At 37.2% G+C, this 17,184-nt stretch overlaps 1 protein-coding gene across 1 annotated transcript in view; it reads left to right on the top strand.

Annotated features, from left to right (window-relative positions):
* The window catches only part of TET2 (tet methylcytosine dioxygenase 2), a 130,451-nt gene extending 117,952 nt beyond the window's left edge, over positions 1–12,499 (top strand). The window contains exons 9-11 of the mRNA XM_065877726.1: positions 6,056–6,193; positions 8,718–9,072; positions 11,043–12,499. Coding sequence (XP_065733798.1) covers positions 6,056–6,193; positions 8,718–9,072; positions 11,043–12,499 — 1,950 coding nt within the window. The remainder of the gene's footprint in view (positions 1–6,055; positions 6,194–8,717; positions 9,073–11,042) is intronic.
* Positions 12,500–17,184: the final 4,685 nt, after the last annotated feature.

The following is a 17,184-nucleotide window of genomic DNA, read 5'->3' on the forward strand; positions in this document are numbered from 1 at the left end:
AACAAGATGATTAGGTATAATTCCTTAGATGTGTTTTAATATTTGTATATGAGTAAATGTGTAGATAGATACACTAAACAATTGGCATGAAGTTTCAGTTAAGCAAGATGAATAAGGTCGACAGATCTGCTGTACAATCGTACCTATAGTCAACAATAATGTACATTTAAAAATTTGTTAAAAGTGTAGCTCTCATGTTAAGTGTTCTTACCACAATAAAATAAAATTTAAATACATACATACATTCATACATTAAAAAATAAATGTAATGTCTATATAAACTAAATCAACTAATGGCTAAGAACGAATAAGGTGTTTTTTATATTGCATGGTAGGTACTACTGGAAAGTTTATCCATATGTCTTAACATGGTTTAGAGACCCCAGAAAACAGCCACGTGATCTTTTCCTACAGTATACATAACACATCAAGGTTATAGGTGCTGTGGAAGTCTACTATTTGGTATTTGCCTCCTTCCCCCAACTGAATATAGTACCTTTATTTCTCATATATGAATGTTCTTCTTTGCTTTGTTCCTTGATTTCATAAAGTCTTATTGCTGAAGTTAAGCTTCATTGGGTCTTCACAGCATTTCTTCTGTTAGCTCCATGGAATTAGAATATAGGTTTTCTTAACTTAAATATCCTTTATATCTATCCAGTAGAGTTATATTTCTCTATCTTTTCTATGGTTATCGTACCATTAAACTTTAGGACTGAATTAGCAGGCTCAAATCTCAAAATCATGTGCTTTCATCATGTGTGGAGATGATGACATTTTAAACCAAGAAAACTTTCTTTGACAATGGAAATATTTTCTGTCTACACTGTTCAGAACGGTAGTTACTAGCTGCATGTGGTTACTGAACACTTGATATGTGGTTAGTGCAATTGAGTTAATGAACTTTTCATTTTAATTAATTTAAATTTAAATTGCTACACGTGGGGAGTAGCTGCCGTATTGAACAGCACAGATTTACACCATCAGAGAGCCATGCACTTAGAACTGTCTTCCAGACATAGAGATAAATTTCCAGTAATCCATTCACAGACCCCTGCATGGTATTTCTTATGAGATGGCATGAGTCTAAGGACCAGCTAGATTTTGTATACATTTTTATTCAAGGAACAGAATAAAGCTAACTAGATCACATCATCGCACAATATTATTACACTAATATATGTGTAATTAGAGTCCCAAAAGGAGGACAGAAAAATATTTTTAAGTATAATCACCATTTTTCAAATTTGTTCAAAACTATAAACCCATTCATCCCAGAAGCTCAGCAAGCCCCAAATGGTACCGGGGGGTGGGGGGAGATATTAAGAAACTATATAAAATTGCATTAAAATCAACTTGCTTACAGTGATTAAGAGAAAATGTGAAAAGTAGATGGGGGAAAAAAGACATTACTTATAGGGAAAAAAATGGATGACACACACACAAGACTTAAAGTCTGAGAAAGATGCAAGAAAAAAGAGGAAAACCAACCTTAAAGTACAGAAAGAAAGAAAAAAAAAGACTATCAATCTACAAATCTATAACCAGTAAAAACAACTCTCAAAAGTGAAGGCAAAAATAAAGATTTTTTTTTTTCAGGCATACAAAAGCTGAAATAATTTACCACCACCGGCAGACAAAAACTTCAAAAATGTTAAAGGAAGCCCTCTGATAGAAAGAAAAATGATACGATAGAAATCTAGATTGGCAAAAAGGAATGAAAACATCATAAATAGTAGATATGCGAGTAAAAAGACTTTTTCCCCTTATTAGAAAATTTCTTTACAAGATAGTTTATTTTAAAATATATTAAAAATGTAATTTAAGGTTTATAACATATAAAAATAGCACAGAGGCTTGGGGATTGGAAGTATACTGTTGTAAGATTCTTATGTCATATATGGATGGAATGGTATATTACTTGAATATAGACTGTACACTACACTGTAAACCTTAAAGCAGGCAGCCACTAACAAAAAATGTATAACTAATCCCCCAGTAAAGAGATGAGAATGGAATTAATCCCAAAACATATTTTAAAATATGGAACTAAAAGAAAACTAAAACAAAACAAATAGCAAATGGTATATTTAATCCCAGCCATATCAAAAACCACATTAAATATAAATTTTTTTAACACTCCCAATTAAAAGGCAGAGCTTGTGATATTGAATAATCACATTGATACAGAACAATTGTGATATTTAAAAAAGCAAGAACCAAGAAATACCATGCTTGGGCTTCCCTGGTGGTGCAATGGTTGAGAGTCCGCCTGCCGATGCAGGGGACACGGGTTCATGCCCCGGTCTGGGAAGATCCCAGATGCCACAGAGCGTCTAGGCCCGTGAGCCATGGCCGCTGAGCCTGCGCGTCCGGAGCCTGTGCTCCACAACGGGAGAGGCCACAACAGTGAGAGGCCCGTGTACTGCCAAAAAAAAAAAGAAAGAAAGAAAAAAGAAATACCGTGCTAATGTCAATCAGAAGAAAGCTGGAGTGATATTAATAGCAAAGTAGATTTCATAGCAAAGAATATTATAAAGAGGGTCATTTTATAATATAAAAAGGTCAGTTTAGCAAGAGAATATGATGATCCTAAGTATGCATCTAATAATAGCTTTAAATTTTATTAAACAAAAACTGATACAACTAAAAACAAACAAAGCTACAGATAGAGTCAGTTTTCAATATATCTCTCTCAAACCATTAGAACAAGTAGACAGAAAATTAGTAAAGGAACAGAAGACTTGAACAACACTTTTAACGAAATTGATGTTATGTATAGAACTCCCCATGCAATGACAGAATTAACATTATTTTCAAATATACAAGGATGATTTACTAAGATAGTTTATATTCTGGGTCATGAAACAAGTATTGATAAATTTAAAAGCCAAAAAATATGTTCTCTGATCACAATGAAATTAAATTGAAAATCTGTACCAGAAGGATACCTACAAAATCCCTAAATATCTGGAAACTTAGCGACTTATTTCTAAATGACCTATGGGCCAAAGAATAAATCACAAGGGAGAAAGTATTTCAAACTGAATGAAGATGAAGATGTGACACTGAAATTTGTGGGATGCAGCTATGAAGCTTACTTAGAGAAAGATTTATAGCATTGAACATTTATATCAGAAATGTTATATAAAGTCTCAAATCAATGATCTATGTTTATATCCTATGAAGCTTGGAAAAAGAGAACTTTAGCCATATAAAAGGCAGAAAGAAGGAAAAACTAAAGGTAAGAACAGAAATCAATGAAATAGAATACAGAAAATAGAATATATCAGTGAAACCAAAAGCTAGTACTTTTAGTCAATTTGTTCAAGAACAAATGAGAAGGTACAAATTGTCAATATCAAGAATTAAAGATGAGACACCATTACATATCCTACAGATGGTAAAAGAATAAGAATGAAAACATTATTAAAATTTTATGAAAAGAAATGACTTAGATGAAATGGGCAAAGTCCTTGAAAGGCACAAATTACTGAAGCTTACTAAAGAAAAAGTACCATGAATAGTCCTATATCTATTTAAAAATTGAATTTGTAATTAAAAACTTTCCCAAAAAGAAAACTCCAGGCCCAGATGATTTCCCTTCCAAATTTCACTCATTATTTAAGAAAGAAAGAATAGTTCAGTGGAAACTCTTCTAGACAGTAGCAAAGGAGTAAATACTTCCCAACTCATCCTATAAGGCTGGAAATATCCTGGTACTAAAATCAGACAAGGGCATTAAAGAAAAAGTAAAGTCCAATGATCTTCATGAATATTGATGTGAAAATTCTTAACAAAATTTCATCTAAATACATCCAACGATGTGTAAAAGGGATAATATATTATGATCAAATGGAGTTTATTTCAGGAGCAGCTGGTTCATTTAACACTCAAAGATCAATCAACGTGATTCACCATATTAACCAACATAATGGGGAAAACTATCTCAATAGATAGAGAAAAAGCATTTGACAAACTTTAACATCTATAGAAGGAAACTTTCTCAGCCTGATAAAGGGCATAGATGAAAAACCTAAAACTAACATCACACATAATGGTGAAAGAACTAAAGTGTTTAGTGTTTTTATGGTAAAACAGCAAGTTAAAGAAGCATTTCATTCCTTAACTTGCTTCAGCTAGGTGGAACTGTAATTTCTTTGCTCCATTTTGTGACATGAAACTTTTTAATGCTATTTTATTGTGATGGGATCATGCCTATTACCTAAGGTAGGCTTTGCCATCTGTGAAAACTCAGTAAATGGAAAGCTAAATTTTTTTAAAAAACACATTATACATTGGGAACAAGAAAAGCATGTCCATTCTCACCACTTCTAGTTAACATCTTTTTTTTTTAACTTCTCAAGTAGGTTTTACTATTTGTTGAAGGTGTTTTCTGTGCCATATTTATAAACATAAATTTAATATACAATTGTCATAAAATAATAAAAATAAATACTTTTTATCAAATGAATGTTTGCTTAAGAAAATTCAAGGGATGTTTTCAAGAATAGTTCTCATCTTGCCAGCAAGCTTTTTGTGACAACCTAATTTTTTAAATTGAGGTACAGTTGATTTACAGTATTATATGTTTCGCATGTACAACATAATGATTCACAATTGTTAAAGATTATACTCCATTTATAATTATTATAAAATGTTGGCTATATTCCTTGTGCTGTATAATATATCCTTGTATCTTATTCTATTGAACATCTAACTGGAAATTTTAGACCATGAAATAGGCAAGAAAAAGAAAATAAAAAGGATACAGATTGAATATGGAGAAATAAAACTATCCTTATTTGCAGACAACATGTGTGTGGAAAGTCCCAAAGAGTCTACCAAAAAACTTCCTAGAACTAATAAATGGTTTAGCACAGTTGCAAAATACAAAAATCGATTGTATTTCTCTATACTAGCAATAAACCATTAAAAATTGAAATGATAACCAATAACAATTAAAATAGCATCAAAAATATGAAATTCTTAATATATATCTAACAAAAATGTACAAGACCTGTGCACTGAAAACTACAAAACATTTCTGAGAGAAATTATAAAAGACCTAAATAACTGGAACGATATACCATGTTCATGGATCACAAGACTAAGTATTATTAAGATTTCAGTTTTCCCCAAATTAATCAATGGATTCAGTACATGACCTATCAAAATCTCACCAGGTGTTCTGAAGGAATTGACAAGGTGATTCTAAAATAAATAGAAATGTAAAGAACCTGTAATAGTCGAACTTCTTTTTTAAAGAACAGAATTTGAATACCTATACTCCCTGATTTCACGATTTACTACAAATCCACATTTACTAGTAATCAAGACAGTTGATTATTGGCATATACACACATACATACACACACACACCAGCACACCATTACATAACAAAAGATCAGGATAGAGAGTCTGGAAATAGATTCAACATGTATGGTCAATTGATTTTCAACAAAGGCAATTCAATGAGATAAGTGTAAACTTTTTACCCAGCAGTGTTTGAACAGTTGGATATCCATATGGAAAAAAATTCTTTGACTCTTAATCTCACACCCTATGTAAAAATCAACTCAAAATGGATTTATTTATGTAAAATTCTAGAAAATGCAAACTACAATAATCTCTAGTGACAGAAAGCAGATCGGTAGTTGCCTGGGAACAAAGTGGGAAGCATGAATTATAAAGAGGCGTGAGGAAACTTATGGGAATGATAGATATGTACATTATTTTGATTGTGGTAGTGGTTTCATGTATGTATATGTATGTGTGTGTATATATATATATATAATCAAATAGTATAATAAACAGCATATATTTAAAGTGTAAGTAAATTATATCTCAGTAACACTATTAAATAACTTTACTGTGTCAAGGCATTTGCTCTATTTTGTGTCATTCCATTGTATTTGGGGATATAAAATATAATACTAAGGAACCTTTTTGACCTGCTCAGTACACAGGTCCTGTACTTTTTTGTCAAATGTGTGCCTAAAGATTTGAAATGCCTAAGTACTTCCCCAGTCACACACTCGCTTCCGTTTTTCAGATTGAATATGAACACAGAGCACCAGAGTGCCGTCTGGGTCTGAAGGAAGGCCGTCCATTCTCAGGGGTCACTGCATGTTTGGACTTCTGCGCTCATGCCCATAGAGACTTGCACAACATGCAGAATGGCAGCACATTGGTAAGTGGTGCTGAGGAGAGGTTAGCAGCATGTCCTGTTGAAGAGTAGAGGATTGGAAGTTAGCAGCATTTAGAGTAATATGTTTTCTGCCGGTGTCCCTGCAGAGAACAGTGTTTTCATGAATGATTGCTATTGCAAGGTGACCTTGTTTTGCATAACTAGTACTCTCATAACAGGTTGGCATGTCACATTAGTGGAAAACTGTACTGACAAGCATGTGAAAATCATAGAAATTCTTGGGCTTCCCTGGTGGCGCAGTGGTTGAGAGTCCGCCTGCCGAAGCAGGGGACACGGGTTCGTGCCCCGGTCCGGGAAGATCCCACATGCCACGGAGCGGCGGGGCCCGTGAGCCATGGCCGCTGAGCCTGCGCGTCCGGAGCCTGTGCTCCGCAACGGGAGAGGCCACAACAGTGAGAGGCCCGCATACCGCAAAAAAAAAAAAAAAAAAAAACCATGGAAATTCTTGGTGCTAATCTAAACCAGTGACTAAGCCTCTCCAGCTACAATCAGATGCCCAAAAAAATTCTTTCAAAATTCACTGTCAGATATCTAGTAGGTTATAATCAGTTAAGCAAAAAGCCATATACGAGCTAAGGTACCAGTCCAGCCTGCAGAGAAAAGTATAAATGAAAAATGCATCGTCGATGTCACACCAACTACTACAGAAGGTTCAAAGTGCAAAAGAACCCGTTGTAACTACATATTACAGTGGGTAAAATGGATTGGTCCTTGTATTTGAAGGCTTTGGTAAGGGGAGAAAATGGATCCATCTTAGTGGGGAAGCAGTGTTGCGTACCATCAAAACCCAGGGTGTGGCCTTGCACCTAAAGAGATGACTCAGAGTGGAGATAAAGAATGAAAAAGCTCAAGTACAGAAACTATAAATTAATCAACCTAATGAGTTATCAACATGGATACAGGTGTAATTGAGGAAGATGACCAATGAGACCTAACATGGAAAATAGAAGGCAGGCACTATAGTTAAATTATAGTGTAGAAAAGAATTCAGAGAGATAGTAGGCAGTAGTGGAATTAATTCAAGGAATCTGGTGTGAAATTTTTGTTGAGAAACAAAGAAGGTATTGGTTTAATGGTCTAGAGCAGGGGCTGGAAAAGTTTTCTGTTAAAAGCTTTGCAAGCCACATAGGATCTTTGTCATATTCTTTGTTTGGGATTTTTTTCAATAAAAAGTTCTTTAAAAAAAACATTCTTAGTTCACTGGCCATACAAAAACAGGCTGCAAGGCAGTTTGGCCACAGGCCCTAGTTTGCTGATTTCTGATTCAGGAGAACAAACATGAGACTTATCATCCACAATATCTAACACAATCACTCACCAGGTATTGAACACCTGCTCGTCATTTGGAGGCTCTGCTAGATTCTGGGAAGTAGAAGAAATAAATGATAGCTGGAGCTACAGTAGGTCTTGAAGATAACCAGGTTTCTCTCCAGCAAGGTGATGGAGAGTGGGCAGAGGATGAGAAAGTTTTTGATTGAAGGGGAATTTGTCTCTGATAGGTCTGTGAGGTTCTGTGAGGTGAAATGGAAAGCAGCACTAGAGAGGTAGAAGCGAGTAGGAATAAATTGTGGGAAAAGGTTACAAGTGCTCAGAGGCAAGGATTTGGGAAGACTTATGTGTACGAAGTGGAATGCTCATTTTAATACCATTGCATGTTAAACTTACTTATAAAGGTAAATCTAATGTAATCATCACATTCCTTTCAAGAGTATCTTTCAATGATTTTGTATTACCTTGGGTTTTAAATAACTGTGGTCGCATTTTCTCCGTTAATTAAAAACACTAAATACTAAAAGCTAGTATTTTAAAACCAACAAACAATCTTTCATCAAAGCCAATGTGATTGTGGCCAACAAAAGGAATAAAGTACCATCAAATTATCAAAGCAGCAGAGGTAGCTTTTTTTTTTTCTTTTCAGAAGAGAAATGAGTGAGAAGAGAAACAGTAAGTTAGATTTCATAAAGTACAGAGGAGGGAAAAGAAAGGTAGAAGCAGTGTTAACTTAAATATTACCTGTATCAATCAAATCTTCAATTTTACATTATTTAGATTTCACTTTGGTATCCTGTGGAAATTTCTTAAACACAGTTAAGGAGAGTTAGCTGTGAGGAAAGATGTGAAATCTCTTTGTGTACAAAGTATGAGATGAGGCAAATGTGATGTTACCAAAAGCAGAGGAAGTCATTTGGTAGAGGAAACTTGTAGCTTCTTTTTGAAGCTTCTTCCCTTAGTCAGAAATGTATGTGAAGAACAGTGTCACTGCAGGTAACGGTTCCTGATAGATTCCAAAAAAAAAAAAATGTCAACATGAACTTGTTTATCTTGATGTACATTTTGATGCAATTTTCATTAATAACAGACAATCATGGTTTTATGGTAACAAACCAATCTGGTCCACTAGGCCAGCACCACAAATGTAAATACTGAGAAGGGAAAACACACGCACACACACACCAGCTGTCATCTGGACTGAAACTGAGTCTGTGCTGTCTTATTTCCCTGCCAGGTATGCACCCTCACTAGAGAAGACAATCGAGAAATTGGAGGAAAACCTGAGGATGAGCAGCTCCACGTTCTGCCTCTCTACAAAGTCTCTGATGTGGATGAGTTTGGGAGTGTAGAAGCTCAGGAGGAGAAAAAACGAAATGGTGCCATTCAGGTACTGAGTTCTTTTCGACGGAAAGTCAGGATGTTAGCAGAGCCAGTCAAGACATGCCGACAAAGGAAACTAGAAGCCAAGAAAGCTGCAGCTGAAAAGCTTTCCTCTTTGGAGAGCAGCACAAATAAGAATGAAAAGGAAAAGTCAGCCTCCTCTCGTACCAAACAGATTGAAACTGGAAGCCAGGTGAAACAGTTGGCAGGTAAATTTAATGTGAAGCACTGTATGTTACGTGACACGTGTTTTAAAAATGAACATTGTTAACTTTGGGAGGTTATGTTCAATCACGGTCTTAGTTCTGTACTAGAATTTTCTCTAAAGTAGCAAGGCCCAGGCTTTGTTCTTGGAGACGGTAGTGAGGTGTTGCATCAGCCCCAGTGTGAGGGAGAAGTTCGGATTTTATTCTATAATAAATGGCAAAGTTTTATGGTAAGTGATATGGTGAAATTAGTGTTAATCCATCAATGACAGACAAGCCAAATTAGAGGTAGAGGAACTAATAGTTTGGAGATTGATGCAGTAAACCAAGAGTGAGGTAATAAGAGCTTGAGTTTTGGTGGTAGCAGTGAAGATATAGCAAGAGATGACAGAAGCGAATTCTTCCAAAATGAGTATCAATACAATGGTGACAAACCATTAGAATGAAGGAGAAAAAATATTTAAGGATGACTGCAAAGTTATAAGCCTAGATAATTAAAACAGTACTATTTATTGAGGTAAGTTTGAAAATAAGATTTATGAGGGAAGGCCGGGAGAGTAAGATACCTTTCTTTAGCCATGTTGAGGCTGAGGTGTACCAGGGGAATCCACATATAGCTCTTAAAAAGCTTTTACCCATCAAAATAGATCACATCTGTAGTAGTAGCAATAGAGCATTATTTATCAATGCTAGTAGATATTCTGTTTCTTGCTTTGTCTGTAGTTAATACTCTAGAAGGAGAAATCATACAATGTGATGTCCATATCCAAATTTCAGAGATGGTATTGGCCTAGCTATTAACAAAAGAAAAATGCATGTCTTTTGCATTAGTATAATGCTCTGCTTAGAACCAACCGTCTTTGCTTCACAAAGTCAAATCTCCCTACTGATTGATTTTGCAGCTCAAGGATAAAACTAATTTAGAAAAATATGTCAAAGATGTTTAATAAACATTTGTTGATTGGTTGACTTACACTAAGAGAAGTAAATCCTATCCACTCCCTGATATCTCTTTTAAGTTAGCTATAAAGTACAATCAGTTAGAACTTTGTGTCTAGTTCCTTCTAACTGGCCTCTGCAGTGATTGTTTCAGTTCTCAGGACTGCCATTGCAGCTCCATTTATCTGTTCTCATCTCATATTACTCTTTCTTTTAAGTGTGGTCATGAAACAGAAGTATGACTTTTAAAAGTTTCATTTACAAAGCTGAAAGTTCCTTTAAAGTTGTATCTACAGCTGTGTTAATTTCCTTCCTGGAAAGCACGCTAATGAAATAGGGTTTGCCAATTGTATAAGGTGCTTTGGGTATTTAAATGAATGTCGTTCTTTTTCTCATAGCACTGCTGAATCTTCCATAACAAATTTTTTGCTACATTACCTATTTAACATACTTGATTGCATGCCAGGCAATGGAGAAATAAAGTAAAATAAGACATGGTCCTTTCCCTCAAGGGAATACTTTGCAGTGAGGTGAGGAGGGGACTAAAAATGGATAATTCCAGTACATTATGACTGTTGCTTTATCTGACTGATGTTTGCAGTGGCTATGACGAAGTATTACAAAAGCACTAGAAGTTGGGTTTATAGACGGCTTCCTTGAGGAAGGCATAACTGTGTCAAGGAAGGGCAGGGAGATGGCAGGGCACTTCAAGTAGAGAGTGTGGCTTGATCAAACGCGCAGAAGCTCCAGAGAACACGACGCTCTCAGTGGAATGGCTTTTGGATGTTTTATTACATTTTTCACCATTTACCAAAATGTACTGCTGTGTGCTCTGCCATTTTATTTCTAATGCTTTAGACACAAAAAATTACGCCAGACGGTGATTAGAGAGCTCTGACATTGCTCTTGTCCTCGTGTGAGGGGTGTTGCGTAATTCTACTGATGGTTCTCACATACATGTAGGCATCCTCCCTAGTTCTCATAAAGTGTTGATCAAGCATGTTTGTCCTCGCTCTCTCTTATCCTGTCCACAGAACTTCTGCGACTTTCAGGACCAGTCATACAGCAGCCCCAGCCCCAACTGCAGAAGCAGCTTCCACAGCCACAGAAGCAGCCACCACAGCTGCAGCAGCCACATCACCCCTTCACTGATAACCCTCAGTCAGAGTCTGTCAGCTCTTACACTTCTTCTGGATCCACCAGTCTATACACAAGAAGGCCCAATCCAGTTAGTCCTTATCCAAGCTCTTCACACACTTCAGATATTTATGGAGGCGCCAACCCCATGAACCTCTATTCCACCTCATCCCAAGCTGCAGGTTCATATTTGAATTCTTCTAATCCCATGAGCCCCTACCCTGGGCTTTTGAATCAGAATAACCAATATCCATCATCATATCAATGCAATGGAAACATATCAATGGACAAGTGCTCCCAATATCTGGGTTCCTATTCTCCCCAGTCTCAGCCCATGGATCTATACAGGTATCCAAACCAAGATCCTCTGTCTAAGCTAAATCTACCACCCATCCATACGCTTTACCAGCCAAGGTTCGGAAATAGCCAGAGTTTTACTTCTAAGTACTTAGGTTACGGAAACCAAAATATACAAGGAGATACCTTCAGCAGTTGTACTCTTAGACCAAATGTACACCATGTAGGTACATTTCCTCCTTATTCCGCTCATGAGATGGATGGCCACTTCATGGGGGCTGCCTCTCGATTACCACCCAATCTGAGCAATCCAAACACAGACTATAAAAATGGTGAGCATCACCCACCTTCTCATTTAATCCATAACTACGGTGCAGCTCCGAGCATGTTCAACAGCTCTCTTCATGCCCTGCGTCTCCCAAGCAAGGAGAATGACGTGCTCTCCCACACGGCGAATGGGTTATCTAAGACGCTTCCAGGTCTTAACCATGATGGAGCTGCTTCTGTCCAAGAAGGCTTCCACAAAGTACACGACGCTGGCAGTCAGGAAAAGCAGGCTTGTGCTGCCGAGGACAATGACGAGGTCTGGTCTGATAGCGAGCAGAGCTTCCTGGACCCTGACATTGGGGGAGTGGCTGTGGCTCCGACTCATGGGTCCATTCTCATCGAGTGTGCAAAGCGCGAGCTGCACGCCACCACCCCTTTAAAGAATCCCAACAGGAATCACCCCACCAGGATCTCACTCGTCTTCTACCAGCACAAGAGCATGAATGAGCCGAAACATGGCTTGGCGCTCTGGGAAGCCAAAATGGCCGAGAAAGCCCGCGAGAAAGAGGAAGAGTGTGAAAAGTATGGCCCAGACTATGTGCCTCAGAAAACCCACGGCAAAAAAGTGAAACGGGAGCCCACTGAGCCGCATGAACCTGCCGAGCCCACGTACCTGCGCTTCATCAAGTCCCTTGCCGAAAGGACCATGTCCGTGACCACAGACTCCACAGTAACTACATCTCCATACGCCTTCACTAGGGTCACGGGGCCTTACAACAGATATATATGATGTCGCCCCTTGTGGTTACCTCATTTGAAAAGACCACAACCAATCTGTCCGTAGTGTAGTTCTCATGATGTGGGCAGTGGGGAAAGGACACAGTATTCCTGACAAATGTGGTGAGAGGAACCTCAGCTCACCAGCAAAGAAAGAGGTCATCTTACCATAGCACTTAATTTCCACTGACTCCTAAGTGGTCACAGATGGAATCTAGGCAAAAGACCAAAGCATTCTATGCAAAAAGAAGGTGGAGAAGAAAGTGTTCCACAATTTACATTTTTAAACACTGGTTCTATTATTGGACGAGATGATATTTAAATGTGATATTTTTCCCCCTTTACAGCTCTACACATCTGTGACCACTTTTAATAATACCAAGTTTGCATAGTCGTGGAACACAAATCAAACAAGTACTGTAGTATTACAGGGGCAGGAATCTTAAAATACCATCTGGTGCTGAATATACAATGTACTGAAATACTGGAATTATGGCTTTTTAACATGCAGTTTTTACTGTAATCTTAATATTAACTTTTATTTATCAAAATAGCTACAGGAACATAAATGAATAGACAGCAAAACACTGAATTTGTTTGGATGTTCTAAGAAATGGTGCTAAGAAAATGGTGTCTTTAACAGTTGAAAATTGATGCCTTTATATCATCAAGATGCTATCAGTGTACTGCAATGCCCTTGAATAATGGGGGTACCTTTTCATTCAAGTTTTTAATCATAATTACCTATTCTTACACAAGCTTAGTTTTTAAAATGTGGACATTTTAAAGGCCTCTGGATTTTGCTCATCCAGTGAAGTCCTTGTAGGACAATAAACATATATATGTACATATATATATATACACACAAATATGTATATGTGCACAAACATGTATATCTATAAATATTTTAAATGGTGTTTTAGAAGCACTTTGTCTACCTAAGCTTTGACAACTTGAACAATGCTAAGGTACTGAGACGTTTAAAAAAAAAAAAAGTTTACTTTCATTTTAGAATGCAAAGTTGATTTTTTTAAGGAAACAAAGCTTTTAAAATATTTTTGCTTTTAGCCATGCATCTGCTGATGAGCAATGTGTCCATTTTTATTACAGCCAGTTAAATCCAAAACGGGACTTATTGGATTCAAGGGAATACATTAGTCCACAAAACACATGTTTTCTGGTGCTCATCTCACATGCTATACTGTAAAACAGTTCTGTACAAAATTGTATGACAAGTTCATTGCTCAAATATGTAGAGTTTTAAGAATTTTCTGTTAACTGCAGGTAGTGATTAACCGCATGCTACAGACTCAACAAAGCTAGTTCACTTAAGCAATGCTATTTTATGGATCTGTACGCTCTTCAGCGCTGCCTTTGTGTTGATAATTGTACGTTGTGATGTTGTCATTTCTTAGCTTAAGTGTCCTCTTTACCAGGAAGATTGAGCAGACTGATGCCTGCATAAGATTAATAAACAGGGTTAGTTCCATGTGAATCTATTAATTAAAAGGAAAAAAAAAACAGGCAGCTGGTTTGCTGTGGTGGTTTTAAATCATTAATTTGTATAAAGAAGTGAAAGAGATGTATAGTAAGTAAATTAAATTGTAAACAAAACTTTTTTAACGCAATGCTTTAGTATTTTAGTACTGTAAAAAGAAATTAAATATATATATATATATATATGGATTTGAAGCAGAATTCACATCATGATGGTGCTACTCAGCCTGCTATAAATATATCATAATGTGAGCTAAGAATTCATTAAAGGTTTGAGTGATGTTCCTATTTGTCATATACCTCAACACTAGTTTGGCAATAGGATATTGAACTGAGAGTGAAAGCTTATAGCATTGTGTACCATCATTTTTTTCCAAGTCTTTTTTTTATTAAAAAAAAAAAAAAGCATACCTTTTTTCAATACTTGATTTCTTAGCAAGTATAACTTGAACTTCAACCTTTTGTTCTAAAAATTCAGGGATATTTCAGCTCATGTTCTCCTTATGCCAACATGTCACCTGTGTTTATGTAAAATTGTTGTAGGTTAATAAATATATTCTTTTTCAGGGATTTAACCCTTTTATTTTGAATCCCTCCTATTTTACTTGTATATGTCCTGATGTAACTAAAACTAATTTTGTAAATCTGTTGGCTCTTTTTATTGTAAAGAAAAGCATTTTAAGAGTTTGGAGAATCTTTTGACTGTTTCAAGCAGAAAAAAAAATTACATGAAAATAGAATGCACTGAGCTGATAAAGGGAAAATTGTAAGGCAGGAGTTTGGCAAGTGACTGTTGGCTAGAGTCCTTAACTCTCTAAATAAAGATGTTTTGATCCTGTACCCAATACAGGCACAGATCCATGAGGACTTCTCTACACAAACAAAACACTTAGGGGGATGGTGTGCAATCAGCTGTACAATTATGTCTTAGTCTGTGTACATTTTTGCTTACTAACATTTCAAATAAATTCTTAACAGAGGCCTTTGAGTTTTATTGGTCAAATCTTTATAACTTGGCTTTTGTCTTTTAAAAAAATGTCTCCAGTTTTTGGCTGTAACCAATTTACAGGCATTTCAAGAACATTTGTTTTGTATTTGTCAGACTGCATGATTTTAATATTTTGCATATACCGTATATCTCACCCCAAATATTTGATCACTTCATGCACATTTGTTGGTTTTGAGTCAGCCATCCCGATATGAGTGAATATTTGGTTTCTGTATCCTCCACTGTCATTTGTCAAACTGCTGGCCAACAAGAGCAGGAAGTATAGTTTGGGGGGTTGAGGAGAGGTTAGGTAGGGAGGAAGAGAGGAAATTGAGTGGCATATTGTAAATATCAGATCTATAATTGTAAATATCAAACCTGCCTCAGAATGAATGGAAAGCAGATCTCCAATTTGCTTATATAGGAATATCAGGTTGACTATATAGCCATACTTGAAAATGCTTCTGAGTGGTGTCAACTTTACTTGAATGAATTTTTCATCTTGATTGACGCACAGTGGTGTACAGTTCACTTCTAAAGCTAGTGGTTAACTTGTGTAGGAAACTTTTGCAGTTTGACACTAATATAATGAATTCTGTGTGCATTTTTCTACGCTTTTTTAAAAAACAGTTTCATTTTCATGAGATGTTTGGTTGTCTATAAAAATCTGAGGATGGTTATAAATACTGTAAGTATTGTAATGTTATGAATGCAGGTTATTTGAAAGCGTTTATTATTATATCATTCCTGATAACGCTATGTGAGTGTTTTTAATAAAATTTATATTTATTTAATGCACTCTAAGTATTGTCTTGTTGAAGTTTCTGTTTACTGCCTGAATTACTGCCACCTCGGTGAGGCAAAAGGGAATGAAAAGAAATTGCTTTTTAAAGATACTTTGTAGATGGTTATTCTATTTTTTTTTTTTTTTTTTTTTTTTTTTTTTTTTTTTTGCGGTATGCGGGCCTCTCACTGTTGTGGCCTCTCCCGTTGCGGAGCACAGGCTCCGGACGCGCAGGCTCAGCGGCCATGGCTCACGGGCCCAGCCGCTCCGCGGCATGTGGGATCTTCCCGGACTGGGGCACGAACCCGCATCCCCTGCATCGGCAGGCGGACTCTCAACCACTGCGCCACCAGGGAAGCCCGATGGTTATTCTTAATAGCAAACTATAAGGTAACATCGAAATAATTAAGGCCAAAATATTTCTCTAGTTATTCAACTTTGTTTTCAAGCCTACTAGTTAGCCTCTTCACGTTGCATGTGTAGCCAGTGTAAGTCAGGAGTGGTGTAACAGCACTTCTGCTGACCGCAGGCTGACCATCCCTCCTGGTGTAGAGTCTGAGGGCTATCGGTGACAGAGGGACACCAGGGTTGAGTTTATACTGCTTAGGTCTAAGGCCAGCCCTGCTCTCAGATTCTCATTTTCCTCCTCAAGTCCACTCTTCAAGGAAAACTCCTCTTCCTGCCTATCAGAAAGTCAGGCAATGTTAGGCAACGGGAGTGGGAAGAGGTAGCCTGGGAGGCACCAGACAAATGTGCATGTCCTCACCCACCCCACATGGCTTCAGGGAGCTGGAGGATACATTGTCCTCCTCTCTACCCCTTCCCCTGTCATGTCAATCACCCCTCACACAGCCCCAGTGCACTCCTGCCGAAACACTTTCTAGAAACACAAGATATCAAGCACAGTTACTAGTTCTACTTAGACTGAGTCTTCCAACCCTCACCCTGACCCCTTCCGAAATTGGTAGGGAAATCATTTACATCATGCCTGAAGTAAGGGAATTCCCTTTCCCATACTTTTCTCTCTGTTCAGCCTGGGTCAAATAGTCATGCCTGAGCCCAGGAAATGACTGCTGTTTAATGATCTTTGAACTCGTGGCCTGGGTGATTCCTCCAGCACTCTACTCAAAGCCAGGATGTTAAGAGGAGAAGCAACATCATCATTAAAAAGCAGCGATTCACCAATTTTATTTTTTTTTAATTTCAACCCTTTTGGGGTGTTGTCAACACTCATTTCATGATCCATCCTCTGGTTGGACCTTGGGAACCTCCCACTCTTCACATTTGCTAGTTCCACTGCCCAGGGCAAGGGGAATTTAAGGTTCTGTGAGCACAAAAACTTTTCCTGCCAGGGCCCATCCAGATCCCACTAGTGGAGGCTGGTGATGCCAGTGCCCTGTAAATGAAGGTGCAGGCAGCCCTGCTGCTT

Source organism: Phocoena phocoena, chromosome 5 (genome assembly GCF_963924675.1).
Source record: "Phocoena phocoena chromosome 5, mPhoPho1.1, whole genome shotgun sequence".
In the NCBI taxonomy this organism is placed as follows: Eukaryota; Metazoa; Chordata; class Mammalia; order Artiodactyla; family Phocoenidae; genus Phocoena; species Phocoena phocoena.